Genomic DNA, 23,718 nt, shown 5'->3' with positions numbered 1-23,718 from the left:
CTATACTATACATCATATCCTCCATGTCTACCATGCTACAATTTCTCACGCTGCGTCTGTTGTGTCTACTGTGCTAGGTTCTATCATGCTACATGTCACACAGTTATATCATACTAGGTTATATCGTACTAGTTATATCATACATACTTGTAATACTATGTTTGACATGCTATGCTCATCATGTTATGTCTCATCATACCATGTATGTCATTATGTTTTATCATACTTTGTTAACTATGTTTTTTGCCATCTTTGTCAATGTCCTCCCTTCCATATCTACCATCACTTTGTATAAATAAATTTTATTATGTTTGTAAACTTGTAACCTGTTCTGAGCTCTTCTGGGAGGACGGGATATAAAACCAAGTAAATATGTGAATTTCAAAATACTTTTTTATGGTAAGTTCATGGATTTAAGTACATTGTAATGTTTCTTTTTTTTTTTTCAGACATAAGAGAAGAATCTAACCATGACAACTTTCCTAGAATTCATCCAGCAGAATGAAGATAGGGATGGAGTCCGATTCAGCTGGAATGTGTGGCCTTCGAGTCGTCTGGAGGCTACACGAATGGTGGTTCCTGTAGCTGCTCTCTTTACACCCATAAAAGAGCGCCCTGACTTACCTCCTATTCAATATGAACCAGTTCTGTGCAGTCGAACCACCTGCCGTGCTGTTCTGAATCCTTTATGGTAATTTCAAACTTTCTATCTAGATATGCCTTTGTAAATCAAAAGTTGAGGTTTTATGTACTGGGTATCTATTTTCTAGAAGGATTTAATAAGAATTTTTTTAGATAAGTTTTGATGTTTGAATTGTATTTATTAATTGTAACATGGTTTGAGAACCTTTAGGTGGTGAGATAGGAAATACAAATAAGTTCATTATTATTGCTTGAGGTGCTCAGTACTTCACCATGGGATCCTTTTATTAAGGTGCACTAACTGGGGGCGTGGCTTGGAGCGCGCAAAATGGTGGCATAGCCGCGGAGCTCCTTAAGCCCAGGCAACTAACTGAAAGAAAAGTGGAGTTTATGCTCGCTCCCTGGTGTTTAAAATAAGTGAAATCAGCGTCGGAAATGGAAGCTATGCGACAGGGAAAGTCGGAGAAGCCGTGCACATCGGGTGTAACGGCAAAAAGATCGAAGGTCTCTCAGCTGTTGCCGTCGAAAGTGCCAATCCCACTGGAAAACGAAGAATACTCTGAAAAAGCGGATATTATTTCAGAGTTGTTGAAAGACAATGCCAACAAAATATCGGAAGTCAAAGAGGGAAGTAGTGAGTCTAAAGCAGCAGATCCAGATTGAGAGGCAGAGGATGTTACTGATTGAGGAGAGAGTCGATCGGGTGGAAGTGATCACACAAAAGTGTGAAGCTGATAGGCAATCAGTGGAGTTGTTAAAGAATCAGCTCGTGGACATGGAAAATCGGGGAAAGAGAAAGAACATAAGACTTCTTGGTATGGCTGAAAATCTTGAAGGGGGAGACGCTATACAGTTTCTGGAGAATTTACTGCCCAAGATATTACAATTAAACTCAAAATGGCTGTTGAAAATAGAACGGGCAAAGAGATCAGCAAACCAAGTTAGCCCTAGACCCTTGATTTTCAAAGTTTTAAGGTTTCAGCAAGCTTTGGAAATTTTAAAAGTGGCAAAAGCTAATAAAAATTTAAACTACAAGGGCTCTAAATTGATGCTGGTCCCGGATTTTGCAAAACCAACTGCAAATATAAGAAAGCAGTTTCTTATGCTGAGACAGCAGTTGAAAGAGAAGGGCTACACTTATGGATTGTATTATCCATCAACAGTGAGTGTCTAATGGAAATAAGTCATTGTATTTCCAGGATCCTGTTAAACTTAAAGAGTTCCTGTCGCAAGAAGAACCAATGTCTACATGAAGGACTTTATTTTGAAGGGATAAGAAAGGAATGAGAAGACTCACTTTTTAGAATTTATGGAGTGGAGTTCACACTCAAGATTTTGGGAAAATGAATTTATGAATGAGTTTTACTTTTGCAAATAGACCATATTAATGAAAAGGTTTTTATTCATTGAGGAAAAGTTTTAGTTTATGAAATTTTTAGTTTGTTGTTGTAGTCAAAAATGTAATTTTTTCTGATTTAATTACATATATGTGGAAAGTTTTATGAGATTAGTGGTAATGGGTTATTATATCTTTAATGAAATTTAATGTTTTTATGATATTTCTTCTTGATTTAATGAAATTTTTTAATATATACCTTAGTATAAAATTTTTAAGGTCATTTTTATGGTTTAAGAATAATTATATTGATTTTTGGGAAATATAGATTATAATATGAATTTGGGGAGGATAAACGTGGGATTTTTTGGGGGGGATATTACAATCTTTTAGGGAATTATTTTAATTAGGAGTTTTATTATTACTACACATTTTGCAGATATTAATTGAGATGAATGATAATACTTGTTACATATAAGGAAGAGGTTTTTTAAAGAAAGTAGTATGTTATTTTAATCTTTTGGATAAAATGGTGGGATTATTGTAGGGAATTGGGGTATAAGTGGGTATTTTGATTAAGGAATGAGATATTTTTGGGATAAATAATTATTTTGTATGAATATATTTATTGGATGGTTTAATTCATATATATTTTTATATTTATTTAATATTTAGATGAGATTTATGTTAGAATATAGAAAATGAATATTTTAATATTAATATCAATATATTAATTGAAATATTGATTTATTTATAAATTGAATAAGTAAGGAGTATTTAGGTATATGAAATAGTATGGATGAAATTTTAGGATATGTTAAAATAATAATGAGAGATATTAGTTGCCTGGGGGAGGGGGGTTTAGGGTTTGCTATTCCAATGTGTGTTCTAGGTCAGTCAAAGTGTGTGGGGGGTTGGGGAGGGAGAGGGGAGGGTGGTATATGTTTGGAGGTGCAAGGAGGAGATAATTGTATTGTTTTAAGGGGGGTTGGGTTGGGGGGAAGGGTGGGAATGGGAGTATTAAATTGGGGTTTTGATTTGGATTATGAGAGTTTTTTAAGGAAATTGGTGTTCATTATAGAATTTTATAATTATTTTACTTATTTGATTTTGAAGAATATTTTTGGATTTCATATATTTTATGATGTCTTTTAAAATTTTTTCACTTAATGCTAATGGCCTTAATCACCAGATCAAAAGGAAGAAAGTGTTGTCCTTTTTGAAAAAACAGAATGCTGATGTGTATTACATACAAGAGACCCATCTAATTTGTTAAATTTATAGCAGTCACAACTTAATAATGGTTGTATTACAGGTACTATGGTAGAATCATTAACTATTGTTTTGCCTAAGCCAAATAGAGATATCCTACTTGGTTTCAAACTACAGGCCTATCTCTTTAATAAATGTAGATGGTAAACTTTTGGCTAAGATATTGGCTTTGCGCTTAGCCAAGGCTCTCCCTTATATTATTGATATGCACCAAACTGGATTCGTTGCTAAAAGACATTCATCTAATAATTCTAGATTAGCGTTTCATATGTTAAATTTAACAAAAAAAATGAATGATCCGGCTTTTTCTGTATCTTTGGATGCAGAGAAAGCTTTTGATAGGGTCGAATGGAAATTTATGTATCAAGCATTAGATTGGTTTGGTATAGGGCCTGGATTTATACAAATGATTAAAACGCTGTATAGCTCCCCTTATGCAAGATTGAATATTAATAATAATTTATCTGAAAGGTTTAATTTGCAGAGTGGGGTTAGACAAAGTTGTCCTCTATCTCCTTTGTTGTTTGATGTTGTTTTAGAACCCTTATTATTAGCTATTCAACAAGCAAAGGGGATACAGGGTATCTCGCATTCTGACTGGGAAATAAAGTCTCAGCTTATGCAGATGATATTCTGCTTTATTTAAGAAATCCGGAAACTACCATTCCATGTTTGCTGGAAAATTTTCAGGATACAAAATAAATTGGAGTAAGTCTGAAATTCTTCCGTTGAATGTGCATTGTTCTAAATGATTGTTTGACTCTTTTCCATTCATTTGGAAAGATGATGGATTAAAATATTTAGGTATTAAGATTAAAAGTAATTTGGAAGACACAGTTAAAGAGAATGAAAAACTTTTATTAAAAAGAGTTACGGAGTTGTGTGAGCAATGGAATCCTTTACACATTTCTTGGTGGGGGAGAGTTCAAACGATTAAAATGATGATATTGCCTATGGTTTGCTATCAATTGAGTATGATGCCAATTTTTTTTCATGGGTCCTTTTATAAAAAAGCTTAATGGTATTCTTACGAAATTTATTTGGCTAGGTAAAATGCCGAGAATTGCCTTAGTATCTCTTCAAAAACCAATTGAGGAGGGTGGGGTAAATTTTCCAAATTTTTATAGGTATCATCAATTACGTCAAGGTATGTATTGGATCCTCTCAGAACTCATGGAGAATGTCCCGGATTGTCTATATTTAGAATGGCGTCTCTTGTTTCCTTTAAACTTGGTTCATGTTCCTAGTATTACATTGCCTAGAATATATAAGGAAAACAGAATTTTATCAGATACATGGAAAACATTGAGACATATTAGTAATTTAACACCTATTCCAATAAATAAATCTACAAATCAATCTTTATGGATAAACTCCAAGATTCAAATTGGCGGTTCTAAAATCTTATGGAAAAACTGGACAATTGCAGGCATTTGAACTCTGAAATATGTTATTTCTGATGGTAAACTGCTTGAATTTTCACAGTTGCAGCATAGATTTGGTCTTAATAAATCACAAAGTTTTAAATGGCTGCAGCTGAAGCAGGCTATTCAGGTGGGGATCCCTGAATGGAAAAATCTGAATAATCAATATAGTTTAGAGTTTCTTTGCTTTCAAGCACATTTCCTGGGACATCAAGCTGCAATGTGGTATAAATTACTTTCTGGATATGTGAATAAAAAACCAAAAAATGGTCTTAGAGACATTTGGAGCATTGAGATCAAGCAGCAAATTTCTGCATCTCAGTGGCCACGAATTTGGTCTTGGAGAATGAGATGTACAGTGTCAGCAACTATGAGACAAACTTGGTTCTTTTTGTTGCATAGAGCGTTTTGGACCCCTGTTCGTTTACAAAAAGTAGATAGATCTAAGTCTAATAGATACTGGCATTGTAACTGGAAGCAGGGACATTGGACCATTTGCTTTATTATTGTCCCTGTATTAAAATTTTTTTGGAATTCAATATGGACTCAAGTAAATTGTCTTTTAGAAAACCAGGAGGGGGCCGGTAGGGCTAGAAATCCCAGAGGAAAAGCGGGGAAGTGGGGTGGCAGGAATGTGGGGAAGCTGAAAGCTAAGAAGGTAAAGGCTGAGGGTAAAGCAGAAACACAGAGAGCGGGAAAACTGCCAGAAATCCAAGGACAAGTGGCCCAGGTAAATGCAGAGGTGGAAGAAAAACGACGGGACCTGCGATGCTTATACGCAAATGCAAGAAGCCTCACGGCCAAGATGGGTGAACTAGAAGTCGTGGCCAAGGGGGAGGACCTGGATATAATTGGAATTGTAGAAACCTGGTGGACAGAGGAAAATCAATGGGATGTAGCGCTGCCGGGGTACAAGCTCTATAGGAGGGACAGGACCCACAAAAAGGGGGGAGGCATAGCACTATATATAAAGGACTCTATCCACTCGGTCGGGATGGATATGGCAACGAAGGCAGAGGGGCTGGAATCGCTGTGGGTCAAATTACCGGGAAACAAGGGTGCGGGCATAAAACTGGGGCTGTACTATCGACCACCTGGTACGCCAGAGGGAGTCGGACACGACTTGGAAGCAGAATTGAGACAGGAGTGCAGGACTGGAAGTGTAACAGTGATGGGGGACTTCAACTACCCAGGGATTGACTGGAGTACGGGTCACTCCAACTGCACTAGGGAGACAGGATTTGTAGAAACTGTGAAGGACTGCTTCATGGAGCAACTAGTCAAAGAACCGACGCGAGGGGGTACTACTCTTGACCTCATCCTAAACGGATTAGGGGGGCCTGCAAGAGGGGTAGAAGTGGGAGGACCACTAGGCAACAGTGACCACAACACGATCAGATTCACATTAGAAAGAGGGACACCCATAGTTAGGAGGACCACAACAACTGCACTGAACTTCAAGAAAGGGAACTATGTTGCTATGAGGGAAATGGTGGGGAGGAAGCTCAGAAAAATCTTTAGGATGGAGACTGTGGGAAGCGCCTGGACCCTATTCAGGGACACCCTGCAGGAAGCACAGAGAATGTACGTCCCCAATTTCAGGAAAGGCAGCAAGAACAAGCGATCAAAGGACCCGGTTTGGATGTCAATAGAAGTAAAGAGGGCGATAAAGGACAAAAAAGTATCTTTCCGGAGATGGAAAAAGGACCCAACAGAGGAAAATCACCAGGCGCATAGGAAATGCCAAAAGGAATGCCACCGGGAGGTTAGACAAGCAAAGGGGAAGTACGAAGAGGGGCTGGCCAGGGAGGCGAAAAACTTCAAGGCATTCTTCAGTTACGTTAAGGGGAAACGACCAGTGAGAGAGGAGGTAGGGCCGTTGGACGATGGGGACAGGAAGGGAGTGATTAAGGAGGAAAAAGAGGTAGCTGAGAGGTTGAACACGTTCTTCTCGTCGGTCTTCACGAGCGAAGACACATCTAATATACCAGACTCAGAGGAGCTCATGAGTGGGGAACAGGCTGAAAAATTAGAGCACATAGAGGTAAGTAGGGAGGATGTCCTCAAACAGATAGACAGGTTAAAATGTGGCAAATCACCAGGCCCGGACGGGATCCACCCAAGGGTTCTGAAAGAACTAAGACAGGAAATAGCGGGCACAATCCAACATGTTTGCAACCTATCCTTGAAAACTGGTGAGGTACCAGAGGACTGGAAATTGGCAAATGTCACACCCATCTTCAAGAAGGGATCGAGGGGTGACCCTGGGAACTACAGGCCGGTGAGCCTGACTTCAATTATAGGGAAGATGGTGGAAGCTATGATCAAGGACGACATTTGCGAGCACATCGAGAGGAATGGCCTACTGAGAACAAGCCAGCATGGATTCTGTAAGGGAAGGTCGTGCCTAACGAACCTTCTGTACTTCTTTGAGGGAATAAGCAGTCGGGTGGACAATGGGGAGCCCATAGACATCATTTACCTCGACTTTCAAAAGGCTTTCGACAAGGTGCCACATGAAAGGCTACTTAAGAAACTGTGGAACCACGGGGTGGGAGGGGATGTGCACAGATGGATCAAGCACTGGTTGTCGGGTAGACTGCAGAGGGTTGGAGTAAAGGGTCAATATTCTGACTGGCGGGGAGTCACGAGCGGTGTGCCACAGGGATCGGTGCTGGGGCTTTACTCTTTAACATATTCATCAATGACCTGGAAAAGGAGGCAAAATGTGAGGTTATAAAATTCGCAGACGATACCAAACTGTGCGGCAGAGTTAGGACCAGGGAGGAGTGTGAGGACATGCAAAGGGACCTGGACAAGCTGGAAGACTGGGCAAACAAATGGCAAATGCGCTTCAATGTGGACAAATGCAAGGTCATGCATATAGGGAAAAAGAACCCGTTGTTCAACTACAAATTGGGGGGGTATTGTTGGGAGACAGCAGACTCGAGAGAGACTTGGGTGTGCTGGTGGATGCATCACTGAAGCCATCTGCACAGTGCGCAGCAGCCTCGAAAAAAGCCAAAAGGATGCTGGGAATCATAAAGAAAGGCATAGTAACCAGATCACGGGAAGTCATCATGCCATTGTATCGAGCGATGGTGCGTCCACATCTAGAATACTGCGTTCAGTATTGGTCGCCACACCTCAAGAAGGACATGGCGGTACTTGAGAGAGTCCAAAGGAGAGCAACGAAATTGGTAAGAGGGCTGGAACACTGCTCATACGCCGAGAGGCTGGATAGGCTGGGGCTCTTCTCTCTGGAGAAAAGGAGGCTCAGGGGAGATATGATAGAGACCTTCAAGATCATGAGGGGCATAGAGAGGGTGGATAGGGACAGATTCTTCAGACTGAAGGGGACAACAAGTACGAGGGGGCATTCGGAGAAACTGAAGGGAGACAGGTTCAAAACAAATGCAAGGAAATTTTTTTTCACCCAAAGGGTCGTGGACACTTGGAATGAGCTACCGGAGGAAGTGATCAGGCAGAGTACGGTACAGGGATTCAAACAGGGATTGGACGGATTTCTGAGGGATAAAGGGATCGTGGGATACTGAGGGAGGAGCTGGGATGTAACACAAGTATAGGAAGTTAACCAGGTAATGAGTATAAACCAACCAGGTCGTGCATGTGCAAGACCGGAGGGCTAGGACTTCGATAGGAAGGCAGGACTTAAATGGGAAACCAAGGTGGCAAGGGAGCCCCTTCTGATGATTCAGACAGGTCTGACCTGTTTGGGCCGCCGCGGGAGCGGACTGCTGGGCAGGATGGACCTGTGGTCTGACCCGGCAGAGGCACTGCTTATGTTCTTATGTTCTTATGTAGCTCTTTCCTATGATACTATTCTGTTTGGCATGTCTATGAGGAAAAAAAGTCAAATTTAATCCCATAATAACAAACTTTTACTAATAATGACAGGGGTTGCAATCCAGCATATTACTAGTAATTGGAAAAATTATTCTAATCTTAATTATTCGTTTTGGTAGAATTCACTTTGTCATATTTATAAAATGGAAAGAGCAATTGCTTTACAGAAAGGTAACTATGATAATTTTAAGAAGATCTGGGGGCCATACCTTAAGAAGGATATGGCAATACTTGAGAGGGTCCAGAGGAGAGCGACACAAATGATTAAGGGCATGGAAAACCTTTCATACACTGAAAGATTGGAGAGACTGGGGCTCTTCTCCCTGGAAAAGCGGAGACTTAGAGGAGACAGGATAGAGATCTACAAGATCATGAAGGGCATAGAGAGAGTAGAGAGGGACAGATTCTTCAAACTTTCAAAACATAATAGAACAAGAGGGCATTCGGAAAAGTTGGAAGGAGACAGATTCAGAACGAATGCTAGGAAGTTTTTTTTTTACCCAGCGTGTGGTGGACACCTGGAATGTGCTTCCAGAGGACGTAATAGGACAGAGTACGGTACTGGAGTTCAAGAAAGGATTGGACAATTTCCTGCTGGAAAAAGGGATAGAGGGGTAAAGATAGAGGGCTACTGCACAGGTCCTGGACCTGTTGGGCCGCTGCGTGAGCGGACTGCTGGGCACGATGGACCTCGGGTCTGACCCAGTGGAGGCATTGCTTATGTTCTTATTAGAAAGTTATTGTAATGAATGAACATCATTTTCCTTTGTTAGATATATATTTTTTTTATTTGGGGGGGTTTGGGAGAGAAAATTTGATCTTTCTTAATAAATTGTGTTTCTACTTGTATTATGTTTATTTGTAATAATTGAGGGTGAATGGGTGGGATGGGTGGTAAATTTTTATACTTTACGATTATACTAGTCTTTTAGCCCGTTACATTAACGGGTGCTAGAATAGATGTGTCTGTCTGTCTGTGTTTCTTTCTCTCTCCTTGGCCGCTGTCTGTGTCCTTCTGTCTCCCCCCTCCCCCGAGGAAAGCTGTCTGCCCCTAGCACACACCTCCCCCCCAAAGCAGCCCCCTTTCCCTCTCCCTAACTGTCTCTCCATGGCCCTCTTCTGTCTTCCCCACCAGAGCAAAGCTGTATGCCCCCAGCACACCCCTCCCCCCCAAAGCAGCCCCCTTTCCCTCTCCCTGTCTGTCCATGGCCCCTTCTGTCTTCCCCCCCCAGAGCAAAGCTGTCTGTCCCCAACACACCTCCCACCCAAAGCAGCCCCCTTTCCCTCTCCCTATCTCTCCATGGCCCCTTCTGTCTCCTCCCAGCACACCCCTCCCCCAAAGCAGGCCCCTTTCTCTCTCCCTGTCTCTCCATGGCCCCTTGTCTTCCCCCCAGAGCAAAACTGTTTGTCCCCAGCACACCTCCCCCCCAAAGCAGCCCCCTTTTCCTCTCCCTATCTCTCCATGGCCCCTTCTGTCTCCTCTCAGCACACCCCTTCCCCCAAAGCAGCCCCCTTTCCCTCTTGCCCCCTGAATGAATCCCCCTGCTTACCCTCCCTCCATCCCGGCGTCTTCTGGCCTGCTCCTCTTCAAAGCAGGCTGCGATCATGGTGGCCAGTCCCAGCGAACTTCGCAGGCCGCTCCCCAACCCGGAAGCACGCTCCCCCCGACGCGATCTCGTGCGTCAGAGGGAACGTGCCACTGAGGCCGGAAAGCAGCCCATGAGGCCCGCCAAAGCCGGCCACGATCGCAGGCTGCCCGAAGAGGAGGATCAGCGGCAGCAGCGGTGAGCGAGGGCGGGAGGTATGTTCCAGCTTGCTTTGGGTTGGTGAGGGCGGGAGGAGGAGAGTGGCCAGAGTGATCCCTGGCCAGGTTCTAAAATGGAACACAGCCACGAATCACACATCACAGCGGCAGGAATCACGCTTTTTTAAAAGCGCATGCGCCGCTAACGTTTTATTATATAGGATGTGTAAGATTTTCAAGTGTTATATGTCTGTTACATAATAGTATTATTTGGTACACTTGTTGTTGGATTTAAAATGAATAAAGAATTTGGAAAAAAAAAAAGGTGCATTAACTGATGTAGCGCATGCTAAATGCTAAGGTGCCCATAGAATATAATGGATGCCTTAGCATTTAGCGCATGCTAATTCGGTTAGCACGCCTTTTAATAAAAGGACCCCCATATGTTCTAACTGAAAAGAAATAGCCTAAGAATCAAAGAACTGAAACAGTCAATACGGAAAGCAGGGGCATAGCCATGGGAGGAGGGCCCCTAATTTAGGATAGGGTCCTCAACCCCTGCTCCATCGCCTGTGGCTTGTATAGTTCCTGTATGAGTGGCAGCTGCTTCTGTTGCCCCAGATCCCTCTCCTCGTGCACACTACGTTTCACAGAAACTGAACATGTGTGGGAGAGGCCCAACTATCTGCACATGCTAAGTTTTGTGCATTGACATCGATGGTTTTTCATTGGGATACTGTGAGGCTTCATCTACATCTCAGAAACCAGCTCAGTCTTTTTGACTTGCTTCTAGAGACTTTTTTCATCAGTACCAGGCCTACCTAAACATAGCATTATGGAAACTCTAATCAAACACCAATTAGATAAGATCCTGGATAAGGAGAATCTACGGGATCCCCGACAACATGGATTTACTAAGGGGAGATCCTGCCAATCCAACCTGATCAGCTTCTTTGACTGGGTAACGGGGAAGCTGGATATTGGGGAGTCCCTGGACATCGTGTATCTGGACTTTAGCAAAGCATTCGATAGCGTACCACACCGCAGGTTACTGAGCAAGATGAGTTCTATAGGATTAGGTGACACATTGACGAAATGGGTTGGGAGCTGGCTTGGAGGTAGGCTCCAAAGGGTGGTGGTGAACGGCACCCCCTCCGAAATGACGGAGGTGATTAGTGGAGTACCACAGGGCTCAGTCTTGGACCCAATCCTATTCAACATCTTTATAAGAGACTTGGCAGAAGGGCTTCGAGATAAAATAACATTATTCGCCGATGACGCCAAACTTAGTAATGTAGTGGGAAAATGCACAACAGACGAAGATTCAGTGCCCGACAACATGATGCACGACCTACTCCTACTGGAGCGATGGTCTAGGACATGGCAACTCAACTTCAATGCCAAAAAATGCAAAGTTATGCACCTGGGCAGCCAGAATCCATGCAAGTCTTATACCCTTAATGGCGAGATCCTAGCAAAAACGGTAGCAGAACGAGACTTGGGGGTAATCGTCAGTGAGGACATGAAGTCTGCCAATCAAGTGGAGCAGGCTTCGTCCAAGGCAAGACAAATCATGGGCTGCATACGAAGGGGTTTCGTCAGTCGTAAGGCGGAAGTCATTATGCCATTGTATAGATCCATGGTGAGGCCCCACCTGGAATACTGTGTGCAATTCTGGAGGCCGCATTATCGCAAGGATGTGCTGAGACTGGAGTCGGTGCAAAGAATGGCCATCCGGATGGTCTCGGGACTCAAGGATCTACCATACGAAAAACGGCTTGACAAATTACAGCTATACTCGCTCGAGGAGCGCAGAGAGAGGGGGGACATGATCGAGACGTTCAAGTATCTTACGGGCCACATCGAGGCGGAGGAAGATATCTTCTTTTTCAAGGGTCCCACGACAACAAGAGGGCATCCGTTGAAAATCAGGGGCGGGAAACTACGAGGTGACACCAGGAAATTCTTTTTCACTGAAAGAGTGGTTGATCGCTGGAATAGTCTTCCACTACAGGTGATTGAGGCCAGCAGCGTGCCTGATTTTAAGGCCAAATGGGATCGGCACATGGGATCTATTCACAGGGCAAAGGTAGGGGAGGGACATTAAGGTGGGCAGACTAGATGGGCCGTGGGCCCTTATCTGCCGTCTATTTCTATGTTTCTATGTAGCATTTTGGGACTACAAGGTACTGAATGTAATCGCCTTTCCATATTACTTCAGGAATCTGCCATGGGTGTAGAGCCAGTAAAGTGGTTTTTCCTGTTGTTTGGACACTTGAACATGAAAAACATGGGTCTTTTTTGCATATCACAAGGACTAGTGGGGAAATCTAACATGGGCGTAGAGCCTGTTAGATTCCATATCATGTTAAAAAAAAAAAAAGTTCAGTAAAAAAGTAAGAAGAGAAGGAGTGTCTGCTTTTGTGTTTCTACACAGGTGGATTGCTTTCTTTCTGGACATGCTCTTTCTCCATTAACCAATGAAGCTGAAAGTTGGAAAATGCTATGAATAGTTCACTGCTTTACTCTCTAAGCAGGATCAACCAGGTTTTTTACTGTGGCACCCCTCCCTGTGTACCATCAGTATTCTTACAGTACTTTCCAGGATGCTCATACAATTATTTTGAAGTATCTTTCCCCTACATGTGTTTTTCCTATTGTTTAATGAACATTATCCACAACACCCTTTACTCCATCTCCTTTTTATTCTAAAGGAACCGGATGTTTGCGAGTGGCTGTAGGGGAGAATGAGGCAACTACATCCTTTTAAGGATGTTTTTTATTTTATTCCATTACTCCAGTTTATATCAAACAGAATCTCTGGACCGAAGGTTTCATGCACATGGTGTAAAGTCAGAGGGTTGTATGTTCGAACATCAGTGTGCACTACCCAAATTCCAAAAGATTAAGGTTTTAATTCTAAACCTATTCCTGCTCTGCATTCTACACAGGTCTCATTCCTGTCTTTCAGTTTCAGTTTCAATCTCTAGGCGGAGAAAATGGATATTCTCGGGTGCAATGAGTGTATGCAAGTTTTTATAGCATTGCATAGTACCATTGGGTATCATGCCCGTACTGAAACCAAGCCGTACCTTTGTTTGGGTTTTATATCAATCTTCATTCCGTGCATTACTGTTCTGCCTATTACAGGTCCTTGGGTTTTATATCAATCTTCATTCAGTGCTGGGATCTCGTCTAACATTGTTTATATGTTGTGACCTCTAGACTACTCCATGGTCACCTCCTTTTTACCTCTCTTATCAATAGTATATTTGTTCCTGCTAACGTAGTACTGAAGGGAATAGACTTAGTAGATAAAGACAGGTTGTTCACCCTCTCCAAGATAGGGAGAACGAGAGGGCACTCTCTAAAGTTGAAAGGGGATAGATTCCGTACAAACGTAAGGAAGTTCTTCACCCAGAGAGTGGTGAAAAACTGGAATGCTCTTCTGGAGGCTGTTATAGGAGTCTCCAGAATCCCTCCAGCGATTTAAGACAAAGTTGGACAGGTTCCTGTTGAACCAAAACGTAAGCAGGTAGGGCTGGTCTCGGGGCACTAGTCTTGACCTAGGGGCCACCGTGGGAGCGGACTGCTGGGCACGATGGACCACTGGTCTGACCCAGCAGTGGCAAATTCTTATTTTTTTAGTACAGTCAGATCCCTTTGTAGAACTTATTCCTGTTTTTCAATTTTATCTATTCCTCATGAAAAGACTCGGAACCCCTCCATAGTGACACCGAAAGCCTATAATCTTGATCCACCATCAGAATTATTCTAAATGACCTGGAGGTCATTAATTTAAAAAAAAAAATAAAAATTTCTTAGTTGATGACCTTGTTTGATCTCTTGCTACAACCGTTTCCCAATGGTCTAGCAGGGTTATTTACTTACTGCTTTACCTAGAAAAGAAAAGTTTGGGGCTGCTGCAGAGGGGCAGAGTGGGTTGGTCTGTTTGACTTTTTTCTGCCATTATGCTTCTATATTTCTGTAGGAAATATCGTGGTGTGCATTTCATCCTAATCGTAGTTCCTTCAATGGGTTTGGGTGTGGGAAATGTTTTTGCACATTTCTCTGGTTTCTATTTCTAAAATTCACACACAAGACCTTATTCCGAGCCTAAGTTGGTTTTTTGCTGGACCTATGGTATTATGCTTCTGCTCCAGCAATTCTAGTTCTCCTCATTTTGTTTTTCTCCATTGCGTACTTCTCTTTGCAACACTGAGGTTTTCTCCTGGTTGCACACTACCTCTCGTGTTTTCTGATACTTGTGACCACTTTTCTTGAAGTATCTGTATTGCTTCCCAAGAAGATTCTATTCATCACCTCAGCTCTGCAGTCACATTGCCTCTTTTCTTTTAGTTAGGTCATTCTCAACTCTACAGTATCTCCTTACCTTCAGTTGATGTCACTGGTTCAGGAGTAATTTCTTTGAATTTTTTTGGGTACCACACAGCTAAGCTCTGGTTACCCATGTTCCCTCTTCTACAGCAAAGTTAGAAGGTACAGGAGTTCAATGACACAGGTTTGTTATCTTTGTTTTTTTTCCTGTTCACTTTCTTAGGTACACGTGTTTTCATGTGGCACATATCTACTACTCAGGGCCACATCTAGCATGGAGAGTTTCTCCGTTCCTTATTTTTACTTGGGTAAAATTTTATATATTTTGATTCACAAGTTTCTAATGCACCCTGAGGTTGTGGCTTCAAACCCACGCTGCTCCTTGTGACCCTGGGCAAGACACTTAATCCCCCTCCCCCATTGCCCCAGGTACATTAGATAGATTGTGAGCCAACTGGGACAGATAGGGAAAAATGCTTGAGTACCTGAATAAATTCATGTAAACCATTCTAAGCTCCCCTGGGAGAATGGTATAGAAAACTGAATGAATAAATAAATAAATTAACAGAGGACAGTAGTTTAAATGTTCAACTACTTTCCTTCTAGAAATATGCTTTCATGGGTTCAGGTCTCAATTTTAGTAGTGCTCTAACCTTACTAAGCTCCTCTTTTTCGGTACCAATTGCTTTGAGAGCGCATTCCATTAGAAGTGTGGCTTCTTCATGGGTAGAGTCCCGGGCAGTTCCAATCAAGGAGATTTGTAGGACAGCTACGTGGTCCACAATCCACATTTGGGTCCTTGGTGCTCGCAGCAGGCTCATCGGCTCCACCCTAGATTCAGGGGACTGCTTTAGTACTCATGTGCCTTTTGCACTAGAAGTTCTTACCTCAATAATTTTCTTTCTAGTAGAAAGGCATACGAGTCTTGATGTCCCACCCTGTCAGATATCCTCAGTTTGCTTGTTTACTGTCTCAGACAGGTATGTGTTTCCAAAGGTTGGGATCGTCTCCTATCAGACATCTCTATTCCTAAGAGGTAAGTGAGAGTATGAGAGCTCCATAAGTGTTAGTTTTAGTTGCACTCAGGTAGGTGGCTTGTTCGCTCCACCCTGTTTTTATTAACATTTTTTGCTTAATAATAATTGTGGCTTGTTGGAGAGGTTCCCTGTAACCCTCCTTCTTTCTCCTCTTATAGTAGTTTACTACTGCTTTGGGACAAACTGAAGAGTTACAGCACAGTCCAGTGAGGAAGGAGGTGGAGCTGAAATAGGTAAATGAGTCTTGGCCAGTGGGTTATTCTTCTCTAGTCATGAGTTGTGTAGAAGATGTCATGTGCCTTTCTACTAGAAAGAAGATCTTCCCTTATATTCAGAGCTGCTCTTTCATTTTATTTCTGCATGCACTAATCTTACTGAACAGATTAGTCTGAAATGGCCATATCTCTATGACAGCAGAGTCTAGGACTGCCTTTGCCATTAGGGTGTTCAAGTCTATAGTGTTATTTTATGGTGAGTATGTGTGTATGTAATCTGGATATTTCTCCTCCTCCCACACTCTGTTAGCCATTTTTAGGGATAACTATTAAGATTACTTCCATCTGCTGTCATGCTCATCTAATTTAACTTTTTGTCATTACATGTTCTGAACTGTTCACTTAATATCTTAGTTTCCCTGTGAGCCAAGTGCAGGTAATCTTCATGTGTAGTCTTATTCCTCTGCTTATCTCTCAATTCCTGAGGCTGCTGAATCCCTGTTAAACCATATATTGGAGATTTTTGATGCAGCTTAGTCTATCCAGTAGGCATTTGACCTTGTCTTTCTCCAGTCTTGTCTCCAAGTGAAATGCTTTGACTGAGTTGCTCACCAGAAGGAGTTTCCTCCTAATTTGTAGTCTTTTGACAATGTGCTGTGATTCCCTTTTACAATGGGTCTCCTCATTGTAATACATCCACTTCACATGGCTTTGAGACTCTTCTGTTTCCACTGTGATGAAGGCATTCTGTATTTTCATTTGGGGAGTGGTCACTGACTCGCATGTTTCATACTAGGAGAATCCATCATGACCCAAATGAAACTGCATATCATTGATGGTTTGTCTCTCTCATTCTTTTTTTCTCTTCTTCCCCCAGTCAGGTGGATTATCGAGCAAAACTTTGGGCATGTAATTTTTGCTATCAACGAAATCAGGTGAGAAAACAAATCAAAACATAATAGAGTTCTCTAAATTATGATGATTGTGTTTTTCAGTTTGAAGTGTCAGTATCAATTCATTAAAATCCTGATAGCACTGCCTATTTATTTGTATCTTTTTTTCATGTGTTAATTGATCAGATTTCATTAAAAATATATGCATATTTTTTGTAGTTTCCTCCTACTTATGCTGGCATATCTGAGATGAACCAACCTGCAGAACTTTTACCACAGTTTTCTAGTATTGAATATGTTGTACAGGTAAGAATTAATATAAAACAAGTTTTGAGATTTAATCTTATTTTTTTTAATCAAAAATCAAGAAACCAGTCAAGGGAACAATACATCGGCCCAAGAACTTTCTAAACAGAAACAATTTACCTAATCCTACCTTACACCAACCCTCCCCAATCCACCCCTTACCTATATCTTATACATAGTGTATTGGTACACTAAGGTAATAAACAAAATACATCAGTTTATCAGTCATGGACAACAATTTCAAACCATCTTCACTCCCTTACCCCCCTACCAAAACCCTTTCCTATGTATCCCCCTTCCCTAATCCATTTTACCAATACATCACTCCCCTCCCTACCCTAGAAATCTCTAGAGATTCTCCAGTTAAAGTAGTGGTCTCAAACTCGCAGCCCGGGGGCCACATGTGGCCCGCCAGGTACTATTTTGAGGCCCTCGGTATGTTTATCATAATCACAAAAGTAAAATAAAACAATTTCTTGATCATATGTCTCTTTAGCTATAAATGACAATATTATTATTAAGACTTAGCCAAAAGGAAAGATTTATAAACTATAAAGAGTTTTACCTCATGCAAAATTGTCATTTCTTTAATAAGACATTAACTGGTTTTTTTCTGAGGCCCTCCAAGTACTTACAAATCCAAAATGTGGCCCTGCAAACTGAGTTAAAGTTACCCTAACTGTCCCATGTGGCTACACACCTTATAAAGTATTCAAATTAAGGCTTCTACTTTTGTGGGACAAAGATTGAAGATAACATTTCCACACCCTTAGAAAGTAGTGTATGTTTATAGGATCCTTTGATATCTTTTGTTTCCCAATTTGCCAACAAGTGGATTGCATTTCTTCAATGCCAATATATTGGGGGAAAGTCTTGTGGCCAAGATTGTAGGATACATTTTTGAGTTAATGAGCTTAGTTTAAGAAACAAAAATATTCCAGTGCAATAGGGATGGTATGCTGAACTATGGGTCTTGTTGTAAGAGATACGGATCACTGTTTTCAGTACCTCCTCCTTCTCACTATTCTTTGCTGCCCCAAGTCAGTTATTACTTCTACAAGCGAGCCTGCAGGAGCAACTTTGATCTGCTTGGTCTTCATTTTTGTTCTTCATGATTGACCAATGGGTTCTGAAAGACATCGGGGATGGCTACAAGTTATGGTTTACCTGTCCCCTCTCTGCCTGGTTTGTGGGCTCACCGGCGGGCCAACTGGAATGAACATGGGAGACTTCGTTCACCAGGCGCTACAAATCCAAGCAGACACCAACAGCGTGGAGGAAATGTGGTCAACTTTGAAAACCACCATACAGGAAGCAACCAACCGCTATGTTAAATCAGTAAGCAAACGGAGTAGGAACAACAAGCCACAGTGGTTCTCTACGGAGATCTCGGACCTCATCAAAGAGAAGAAAAAAGCATTCATCTCTTACAAACAATCAGGGACACAGGACTCCAGAGTAGATTATCTGACCAAGTCAAGAGCCGTCAAAGCAGCAGTTAGGGAGGCCAAATTCCGCAATGAGGAGTCTCTAGCAAAGAACATCCATAAGGGAGATAAATCCTTCTTCAGGTATATCAGTGACAGAAAAAAGAACTCGGGCGGGATAGTACGACTCAGAAAACCAGACGGAGACTATGTAGAGACGGACTCGGAAAAAGCCCAACTGTTAAATGAATACTTCTGTTCAGTCTTCACCCGCGAGGCGCCGGGAATCGGCCCTCAGCCACAGACAAGGATTAAATCAGTAGATCCGTTTAGTAATTTCAAATTTACACCCAGCAGTGTCTACTGCGAGCTGTCAAAAATCAAGGTCAACAAGGCAATGGGGCCTGACAACCTACACCCTAGGGTACTCAGGGAGTTGGGTGATGTCTTAGCGGAACCGCTATCCGTGCTCTTCAATCTCTCCCTTAGTACAGGTAACGTCCCGATGGACTGGAAGACGGCTAATGTCATTCCACTACACAAGAAAGGCTCCAGGATAGAGATGGCAAACTACAGACCAGTGAGTCTCACTTCAATAGTGAGCAAACTAATGGAAACCCTAATCAAACGCCAATTGGATAGGATCATGGACGAGGAGAATCTACAGTATCCCCGCCAACATGGATTCACTAAGGGGAGATCCTGCCAATCCAATCTGATCAGCTTCTTTGACTGGGTGACGAGGAAGCTGGATGTTGGTGAGTCCCTGGACATCGTCTACCTGGATTTCAGCAAAGCATTTGATAGCATGCCACACCGCAGGTTGCTGAGCAAGATGAGTTCTTTAGGTTTGGGCGACACATTAACCAAATGGGTTGGGAACTGGCTTGGGGGTAGGCTTCAGAGGGTGGTGGTGAATGGCACCCCCTCCGAAATGTTGGAGGTGATAAGTGGAGTGCCACAAGGCTCCGTCCTGGGCCCGATCTTGTTCAACATCTATATAAGAGACTTGACAGAAGGGCTCCGAGGTAGAATAACATTATTCGCCGATGATGCCAAACTGAGCAATGTAGTGAGCAAAAGCACAACAGACAAAAAAGCAATGGCAGACGATATGGTGCATGACTTACTTCTGCTGGAGCACTGGTCTAGGTCCTGGCAACTCAGCTTCAATGCCAAAAAATGCAAAGTCATGCACCTGGGAAGCCAAAATCCATGCAAGATTTACACCCTAAATGGCGAGATTCTGACAAGAACTGAAGCAGAAAGAGACTTAGGGGTGATTGTCAGGGAAGACATGAAGGCTGCAAACCAAGTGGAGCAAGCTTCATCCAAAGCAAGGCAAATCATAGGTTGCATACGCAGGAGTTTCGTCAGCCGTAAACCTGAAGTCATTATGCCACTGTATAGATCCATGGTGAGACCGCACCTGGAGTACTGTGTGCAATTCTGGAGGCCGCATTACTGCAAGGATGTGCTGAGACTGGAATCGGTCCAGAGAATGGCCACAGAATGGTCTCGGGACTCAAGGAGCTCCCGTACGAGGAGCGGTTAGGGAAATTGCAGCTCTACTCACTCGAGGAACGTCGAGAGAGGGGAGATATGATCGAGACATTCAAGTATCTCACGGGCCGCATCGAGGTGGAAGAAGACATCTTCTTCTTCAAGGGTCCCGCGGCAACAAGGGGGCATTCGTGGAAAATCAGGGGCGGGAAACTGCACAGTGACACTAGGAAGTTCTTCTTCACTGAAAGGGTGGTTGATTGCTGGACTAGTCTTCCACTTCAGGTTATTGAGGCCAGCAGTGTGCTAGATTTTAAGGCCAGATGGGATAGACATGTGGGATCTATCCGCAAAGATAGATAGGGAGGGTCACTGGAGTGGGCAGACTTGATGGGCCGTGGCCCTTATCTGCCGTCTATTTCTATGTTTCTATGTTAACAGTCCATGTCCAGTCAACCCTCCAAAGGTTACTGGACATTCAATCCATTGATCAAGTCCCAGACGAAGATTCGATCTCCAGCAGATACTCCATATACGTACAGTACTCCCCCGATATTCATGGGGGTTCCGTTCCAGGATATTCAGAGATGGTCATTTCCATCCTTCTCATCTAAGAATTCATCTACGATCTCTGCCTAAGCAAAAGCGTGGAAGTCTTTCCAGAAGTGGTGCGTCCAGGATCGGGTAGAGCCATTTTCAGCTCCAGTTTCAGTAGTGTTAGCTTTTCTCCAAGTAGGCCTGGATAAGGGCCTTGCCATGGCTTCTCTTCGGATCCAAGTCGCAGGGCTCTCTTGTTTCAGAGCTCAGGACCGCAGACCTATGCTGGCGTTTCATCCAGACATCGCCAGATTTCTAAAAGGTGCTCTTTGCTTCAGACCACCGATCAAACCACTGTTCCCTTCTTGTGACCTGAACGTGGTTCTGTGAGGTTTCACTAAAGTTCCATTCGAGCCGCTGAAAGAAGCATCCCTCTTGTACTTGACACTGAAGATGTTTTTTTCTTGCAGCTGTGACCTCCATGAGACAAGTCTTGGAGCTTCAGGGCTCTTTCTTGTAGAGAGCCTTTCCTTAAGGTTTCAGAGGTTGGTATCTCCCTATGCACTGTTTCAAAATGTTTCCATAGCTTTTCAGTGATTTTGATTACTCTGGCATGTTAGTTGGACCGAGCTTTGTTTTATCCCAGACCTGTCATCTGTGAACATATACGCCACAGTGATCCCTGATGCAGGCGTTCCTCAACCACCGAAACACAGTGCTGTGTCGGGTCCATAGCTTCTGCTTGTGTCCTTTTCTGGAATAAACAAGTTGGTTTTACATCAGTGATCTTCAGTGGAGTGTTCATTGTCCATTCACACTTCTTTTGTACTGTTTTATACCTGTGGGTTCTCTGTCCTGTTGGACTTTTTGGTGTTTACTAAGAAATGGGACTACATTTTGAAGAAGTTGAATGTTGGAAGAGTGCTTTTTCGTTACCTGGAAATCAGCAACGAGTTTAGACTCTGATCATTTGTTTGTGCTGACTCATTCGACTAAGCAAGGCATGCCTACTTCCAAAGCCACCTTTTCTAGACTAATCTGTAAGGCCATTTCATCAGCCTACTTTATCTGTGGAAAGCAGTCTCCTGTTTCCGACAAGGAGTGTAGCTTTGTTGTGGGCCAAAGCTAGGGCAGTCTTTCCAGCTGAGATTTGTAGAGTGGCGACTTGGTCTACTACACACACATTTGCAACATTCTACAGGATGGATGTTGCACATGAGAGAGCTCTGCCTTTGGTTCCTCTGTGTTACGGGCCAGCGCAGTCAGCCCACCCTAGGTTTCTGGGACTACTTTTGTGCATCCCACTTTTCCAGAATGAAACACCTATTGCACTAGAAAAAGATTATATCCTTACCTTTTCTAGTAGATAGGTGTGTCATTCTGGATCCCTTCTCTGTTCTTCCTGTGCCTGCCTTCTATCTCGTTCTGTTTATTCTTCTCCAAGTTGTATCTTGGATGCCACTCAGACCTTTGGGCCCTGAAGAGTACTGTATAATATGTTTCTAGCGTCTACACACAGGGGTACTAACTGAGCTCCTTTGCTGCTTCTGTTGGCTGTTACTTGTTCATTGAGTGTTCAAGTGTTATCACGTTTGAGCAGAATAGTTGATTTTATTTGGGAAATTTCCCATTATTGTCCTTACTTCACAAGATTTCGATGGAGCTCTTGCTTGCTTGGGTACTAACTATGGGTGACAGTAGAGCTCCCAGTGAAGTAGGAGCATCATAGAAATAATCCAGAGTGGATTCCTTCTACATATGGCTGGTGACTGTGGGGAGGTAACCCGCCTGTTCAGATTAATACACCTATCTACTGGAAAAGATATTCAGCAGTTGTATCATAAGGGTCATAGTCTTCTTTTGAATGTTTTGGGTGAGGTGTGAGGAGGGAAGGGAGTAGTCTGGATGATGGGCTTCGGGGAGGGTTTCAGCTCTGCTTCTTCAATCAGAGGGGTGCTTGTTCGGGGGCTGGGGGTTGGGGGGTTTGCTGTCTTTGTGGAACGGGGCATAGGGTATTCTGGAGGGTGGGGGGGGGTTTGGGTCTGCTATAATAGTGTGCGGGAATTATCAGAGTACAAATTCCCAGTTTGTTTTGGCCTGGTGGTTACATAGGTCTGGGGCTAGTTCTTCTTTTGTGGGGGTTGGGGGGAGTTTGGGGGATGGGGATTGGGGGGGCAGATTGGGGTATTTGGTTTGTGTGTCAATTACTTCGGTTTGTCTTGCAAATTTAATAAAAATGTTTCAGCACTATCTACTGGAAAAGATATGATCAAGGTAAGGACATAATACCTTTACAGTGTTTAAAGCTATAGTCAGCAATACATATAACACTATATGTGGAGGGGGAGGCTTTGGGGTTGGGGGTGTTCAGAGGTGAGAATATATATCTGGGCACTGATATTGGGCCTCTATCCATATATATGTATATGTAAAAGTATGATATTTGATTCTTTTACATAGAATTAAATATAGTTATATATTCTATATATTACTTAATAATATATGCATATATTATATATAGGGCACCAAAGATTGAGCATCAAGATGCAGTGAACTAAGCACTGATTCTGTAACATCATGTGGGCATCCGGATTCCTTTACACAATTCTTTGCGTACCATCATTTAGGCATGCCCACTTATGCCATGTCAATAAGAGACATAAATACAGCACTTTAGCATGTAATTTATAGTATTCTGTAAGTTAATGCATAAAAATGTGGGTCCTACCCAACCCCCACTCATTTCTTGCTCATTTGTGCACCCCCTTGCACTTATATAATAAGTGTGTGTTATACCTGTGTTACAGAATACTGCTGATTGCACAGCTAGCCCTTATATGAGTGACAATCGTGTGTATAACATACATGCACAACTTGTGTCTAACTTTAGGTGACCTGTTAACAAATGAGGGTGATAGTGCCACTGAATGAGTAATCTGAAAAGTCTACTTCAAGTTTCCCCCAGATATTTTACTAAAAATTAACCTGAATTTATGAGGCCTTGCATAGGATGAGAGAATTTTTTAATATATATTTTATTTATTTATTTACAATTGACTTTTTAATGCAGTTATTCCAGACTTGTGTTTGGGGATCTCCCGCTAGTTAATATTTTTAGAATATGCATGAGATGGATATGTGTACGATCAAGGCAAATTCATCTCATACATATTCATT

The 23,718-nt window shown here is 42.5% G+C and overlaps 1 protein-coding gene across 1 annotated transcript in view; it reads left to right on the top strand.

The window, feature by feature from the left end:
• The first annotated feature begins 470 nt into the window (after positions 1–470).
• The window catches only part of SEC23A (Sec23 homolog A, COPII coat complex component), a 144,874-nt gene continuing 121,626 nt past the window's right edge, over positions 471–23,718 (top strand). The window contains exons 1-3 of the mRNA XM_033950990.1: positions 471–691; positions 16,753–16,810; positions 16,988–17,074. Of these exons, the coding sequence (XP_033806881.1) occupies positions 471–691; positions 16,753–16,810; positions 16,988–17,074 (366 nt within the window). The remainder of the gene's footprint in view (positions 692–16,752; positions 16,811–16,987; positions 17,075–23,718) is intronic.

This window comes from Geotrypetes seraphini, chromosome 7 (genome assembly GCF_902459505.1).
Source record: "Geotrypetes seraphini chromosome 7, aGeoSer1.1, whole genome shotgun sequence".
Lineage (NCBI taxonomy): Eukaryota > Metazoa > Chordata > Amphibia > Gymnophiona > Dermophiidae > Geotrypetes > Geotrypetes seraphini.
The sequence above is the reverse complement of the archived record's forward strand: the minus strand, read 5'-3'. Positions and strand labels throughout refer to the sequence as shown.